Below are 5,441 nucleotides of genomic sequence, written 5' to 3' on the forward strand. Positions count from 1 at the left end.
TTCTAACAATTTTTTTTTTTAGAGAAATAACATAATTTAAAAATAAAAAAATAAACTTCTGTAATTTTTTAAAAACCAGAAAAGCACAAAGTTTTTTTTTTGAAATTTTTCATAAAAAATTTGGGTAGAAAACTGAAAGCATATAAATAAATGTTATTTTGTGAGGATATGTCAGTAATTGTCAACTTTTTCAGGGGTTTGTAAGTCATTTTCTCTAATTTTAAATAACCGTTAAAACATGTGAAGACATGGCGGCAACTGCTCATTTTCTATACGGCGGCATTATGAGCCATCATTCTTTTTGGAATTTTTTCGTAGGACCCCTTAATTTTCTTTATATTTACAGTTCCTTCTTTAATGCTTATTTACACATCATTCCTACTTCAGTCACCTAATTTTGTCTAATATTTTATTCATTTTCTTTTTCATACATAGTTATACATTGCTCAAAAAAATATTTAAAACCCTGAAAAACGCTTTCACAAAAAAAGAAAAAAGAAAAAAAAACATTTCGTTTCATTTGTTCAAAGTGAACTTCAAACTTAATTATTCACTATAACTTAATTTCTTATTAAATCCTTTATCAGGTGGGTAGAATCATTGCAAAATAGTTTTTTTCATTTTTATAAATTATTGATATTATTTATTAGAACAAAAATACTATTTATTCTAGCTAAAATAAATAAATAAATGTAATAAAAAAAAGCAGTCATGCTAATATTTTTCTAAAGTCAATTAAACACAATATTTTGGATCTGTTTATAAACTTCCCTTATCTGGATGTATGCCACGTGTCTTTCTCCTACATCAATCAGCTGCAAGATCTCTAACAGCAAACATCCAAACATACCTATTACCAGTCGAAACGTGTATAAACTCTCAAGCTATAAATACCCTTCAAGAACTCCTCGAAGACCTCGTTCCCATCTCACTGGTTTCGCTTCGTCGGAGAAGAGCAACAATGGCGAAGGTTTCAACAGCTCAGAGATCCGTCCTCATGCTCTTGGGGGACTATGCCGAGGACTATGAGGTACTACTGCTTGTTTTCTTTCTCGTTCGTCAGCTCCATCGCTCCATTTCAATCCGATTGATGGTTTTCTTGCCTTGTTTCACAAGGTAATGGTTCCCTTCCAAGCTCTGCAAGCCTTCGGGGTCGCCGTCGATGCTGTATGCCCTGGAAAAGCCTCCGGCGAGGTCTGCCGCACCGCCATCCAACAGCTCGAGCCCTATTACCAGGTGATCGTTCTCTCTACCGATGCGTTTGGGTCGATATCGATTTCTTGATCTTCGTCTTCATCTCTTGTAGACGTATACGGAGTACCAGGGGCATAATTTTGTACTGAATGCGACCTTTGATGAGATCAATGCTAAGGATTATGATGGATTGCTTATCCCCGGAGGTCGCGCCCCGGAGTATCTTGCCATGGATGAGAAGGTTCTGAGCTTGGTGCGTGAGTTTATGGAGGCGAAGAAGCCGATCATAGCCGTTTGTCATGGCCAGTTGATCTTGGCGGCCGCTGGGGTGGTGGGAGGCCGGAAATGCACTGCCTATCCGGCTGTGAAGTCGGCCTTGGTTGCTGCGGGGGCTCACTGGGTGGAGCATACGACGCTGCCTAGGTTTGTTGTTGATGGGAATCTCATCACAGCCGTGTCGTACATGGATCATCCTTGGCTCATTCGATCCTTTGTCCACGCTCTTGGGGGCTCTATATCTGGCGCTGATAAGAAGATATTATTCCTCTGTGGGGTATGTTTCTGCATCTAGATGATCATCTTAGTAATATTATCTTGGCTTCAATTCAGGTCCTGTGTTTTATGCATGCTTAGTAATTAGAACTCTAGTGGTATTAAGAGTTTTGTTGAATGATGTTCTTGTAAGGATGCAGAAATTCAAGCTGAGGATAAATTCACTGAGAACAGTAGCCTTGATACTTACTGTCAAAACCTGTGGATTAGTATACTGTGACAGTTTTGTTAATGATTAAATGATTTTATAAAACTTTCAGTAGGTTTGGAGGACATTTAGCTTGTGATTATGTTCTGGCTACCTGCTTAATGGAGTTAAGGAAACCATGGATGGGAAAGAATTATATTTGGACTTCTCTCTTTTCAAGGATCAATGGAATACATTAAAAGTAACAAAAATTCTTCCACTTCTTAAGTGGGCAAGTTGCTTCACTAGTATAAACTGTTTGTTTAATTTGAAATGGTTGTAAGCACGGCTATTGTGATTATCTTTTTATATGGAGTCTCTTACATAGTTTGGAATCAACTAGGTTCGATTGCAGGGAGTAGTAAAGAGCAAATGACTGTAAGAGTTGGTGGATGTATTGCTCAAACTTCACTGAAATTTCCTTTTGAAGTTGATAGATTAAAAATATGACAATTGTGAAACTTAAAAGGTCCTTAACACTTTGATGAGTACAAAATAGTTTTGCATGGTGAGTTGAGATCACAACATGTATCAGGATCATGCCCATTACTCGTATGGTAATAACTAAAATAAGTGTTAGCAATTTTGCATAAAAAGACAATAAACTCTCTATCATTTCATCCTCCAACATTTCTATTGATCCACATTATTACCATGCTTGCTAATGGGATGATCTTGAAGGTAGTTGATTACAATTTTTGTGGTAGCGACTGCTTTCTAAATGGAAGGCTATGTAATTAAATACAAAACAAGTTGCCTTCTAAAATTAAGGTGGAGACAGTAATCTTTAGTCCGGTAGCTGTTTATAATTTGTTATTGTCATAATTATATCTATCTCTTCTCTTTGAGCACTCATGGGATGGTTGTAAAGCTATGCATATCTTTTGGCAGGATTTCATGGAGGATTATGAAGTCATGGTACCATTTTAGTCACTTGAAGTTCTTGGCTGCAAGGTTGATGCAGTCTGTCCCAAGAAAAGTGAAGGTGACGCATGTCCTACTGCCATCCATGATTTTGAAGGGGACCAGACTTACAGTGAAAAACCAGGACATTATTTTACCCTGAACAAAAGCTTTGAGAGTGTGAAACCTTCACGTTATGCTGGACTTGTGATACCTGGAGGTCGAGCACCGGAGTACCTTGCATTGGATGAGAATGTCCTTAACTTGGTGAAGCATTTCATGGATGCAGGGAAGCCAGTTGCATCTATTTGCCATGGACAACAGGTCCTGTCTGCTGCGGGTGTTCTTAAGGTAACTTTAGCTAAAACTTTTTGTTGCATATATCCTTTTGGAAATTTGGTTTTTAGGTTCAATTAAACCTCAAGCTCCTAGGGTAGTAATCAGCCAAATAATTTGTAACATACAAGCAATATTTTGCATACACTGCTGTGTAGAGCCTATGTATCTTGAAGTGCAAATTACATCTTAAGTATATATATACATTTTAGTCCAAAGAAAATAAGTTATCTCCTTGGCGTAATATCTGGCTCCAGATCAATTGTGATCGTCAGAGAATTCTCAATGGTCAGTTCTTCTGTTTAATATTTGTTGTGGTAATGAATGAGTAACAACTACCATCCTCGAATTCTCTGAAAATTTTCCAGATCTGTACGTAATCTCTGACCAGTTTGGTTTCTGTTAATATTCTGTAGGAATTAAATAAATGATTCTGTATGTATTACCACCAATCAGCATTATTATTGGTGGTAGCTTCTCGCAATTGGACATTTGGTTGGCAATTTTTGCTTCAGCTCCTATGATCTGCTTTTACAAATCTCAACTACAGTTGTTATTATGTTAGACATGATTGGTTTCAAAGAGCAAGGTGATTTTGTATTGAAGGACCCAAAAAAGCAAGAGATAGATTGGGAAGGACTCCCTAAAAGTCATATGAAGATTTAACTTACTGGTGTAATGTAATCCGATGAATTCTTCAGGGTGTGGCAGAATATTGAGCAGGACATAGCATGCAACCAGCACATGCTTTCTCACATGTTAATGTTTATTAACCTGAACCTTTATAGTTTTTGGAATTTTTTCTTTCTGACAATCAATATTTGTATTGCAGGGGAGGAAGTGCACGGCGTATCCTGCTGTAAAACTTAATGTAGTGCTTGCTGGAGCAACATGGCTGGAACCTCAGCCAATTCATCGCTGCTTCACTGATGGCAATTTAGTTACGGGGGCAGCTTGGCCTGGACATCCAGAGTTCATCTCTCAGTTTATGTTACTACTCGGTATTAAGGTTTTGTTCCAAGACAGGCAACCTTTTTCTGGTTATTAAGCTTGAATTTCATGGGAAGAGCGCCTGTTCAACTTCTCAATCATTGTCTGCAAACTAAAAAACTATGTAATAATGTTTCTTCTCCATCTTTCGGTTTCCATGTGTACCATATATGATGAGAATTTGATGCCATAAGGCATTGTGGGTCCGTTTGATACATAAAATTTTAAGGTACAGCACAACACAACTTCTGTGCTTCTCTTGTTACTTTGTTGGCTTGTTAAAAAGTTGAGAGTAAAACACAAGATGATGTCAGAGTACATCATAAGTAGTTAAAGTTTTTGTACCACAAAAACTTTGGTACAAAAATTTTATCATGATACAGCACATCTAAGGACTAAATTACCCTTAGAAAAGAATAAAAATTACAATCATGTATATCAGATCCCACGACGCTCATTAAGTTCTCGACCTTGAATCTTCTTTTCTTCCTCCCCGGATGCCCTTCATTTTCATAGTCCGCTTCTTCCACTTCCTCTCCCGCTCCTCTCTTTCTTCCTCCTTTTCCTCTCTTCTATTTTTTCTCTCTTATCCCTCTAAAATTTTAAGGTCTCTTTGAAATTTTAGGGTTTTCATAAAATTTAGAAATATTGGTTAAAGATTCACGCTGAAAAAGCACATGTTGTTGAGATTATAATTTTTTTTACCTATTTTATTCAATAACTTAATAAACAAGGGATTTAATTATATTTATGATCGGTTTAGAATTATATTACTATATATTATAGTTTTTCTAATGTTATTTATTTCTTCATTTCAATTTAAATAATATACAATTTTTTTAAAATATAAGATTGATATCTTAAAATTAAAATTTTAAATCATAAAAATTAACATAATTTTTTAATATTTATGTCCCAAAATTAAAAATTAAAATTGTATAAAAAATTAAATATAAATCTCTTTATATCTATATTCATGAATCATGTATATGATATTCATAGACATATCAAACATATTAGCAATCTCATATAAAAAATATTATTATTTAGCCGATTGATATATTAACCAAATTTATCATGACTTTTTTAATAAGAAATTAATTTTGCATATATTTTAAAAATTTTAAAAAATATATAATTTTGATTTAATAAGTTGATTAATTATAAAAAATTTAATTAAAATATTGAAAACGAGAGCTTGTTGTAAAGTTGTTTATTGTAAAACAAACATATGATAGTACAAAGGTTATCAGTAGTAATTTTATAATATTTTTGTCCA

General features: G+C 34.8%; 1 protein-coding gene across 1 annotated transcript; it reads left to right on the top strand.

Annotated features, from left to right (window-relative positions):
* The first annotated feature begins 911 nt into the window (after positions 1-911).
* LOC120273471 (protein DJ-1 homolog D-like) lies at positions 912-4,357 on the top strand. The gene is made up of 5 exons (XM_039280130.1): positions 912-1,030; positions 1,117-1,236; positions 1,307-1,747; positions 2,825-3,187; positions 4,005-4,357. The coding sequence occupies exons 1-4, from the start codon at positions 962-964 to the stop codon at positions 2,861-2,863; spliced, it is 669 nt and encodes a 222-aa protein (XP_039136064.1). The 5' UTR covers positions 912-961; the 3' UTR covers positions 2,864-3,187; positions 4,005-4,357.
* Positions 4,358-5,441: the final 1,084 nt, after the last annotated feature.

This window comes from Dioscorea cayenensis, chromosome 1 (assembly GCF_009730915.1).
Source record: "Dioscorea cayenensis subsp. rotundata cultivar TDr96_F1 chromosome 1, TDr96_F1_v2_PseudoChromosome.rev07_lg8_w22 25.fasta, whole genome shotgun sequence".
Lineage (NCBI taxonomy): Eukaryota > Viridiplantae > Streptophyta > Magnoliopsida > Dioscoreales > Dioscoreaceae > Dioscorea > Dioscorea cayenensis.

Bases quoted from the DNA above. Each gene is read 5' to 3' on its own strand.
- LOC120273471 (XM_039280130.1), top strand. From the start codon at position 962: ATGGCGAAGGTTTCAACAGCTCAGAGATCCGTCCTCATGCTCTTGGGG. The intron at 1,031-1,116 runs GTACTACTGCTT...TTGTTTCACAAG, and splicing joins ACTATGCCGAGGACTATGAG to GTAATGGTTCCCTTCCAAGC. The intron at 1,748-2,824 runs GTATGTTTCTGC...ATCTTTTGGCAG, and splicing joins AGATATTATTCCTCTGTGGG to GATTTCATGGAGGATTATGA.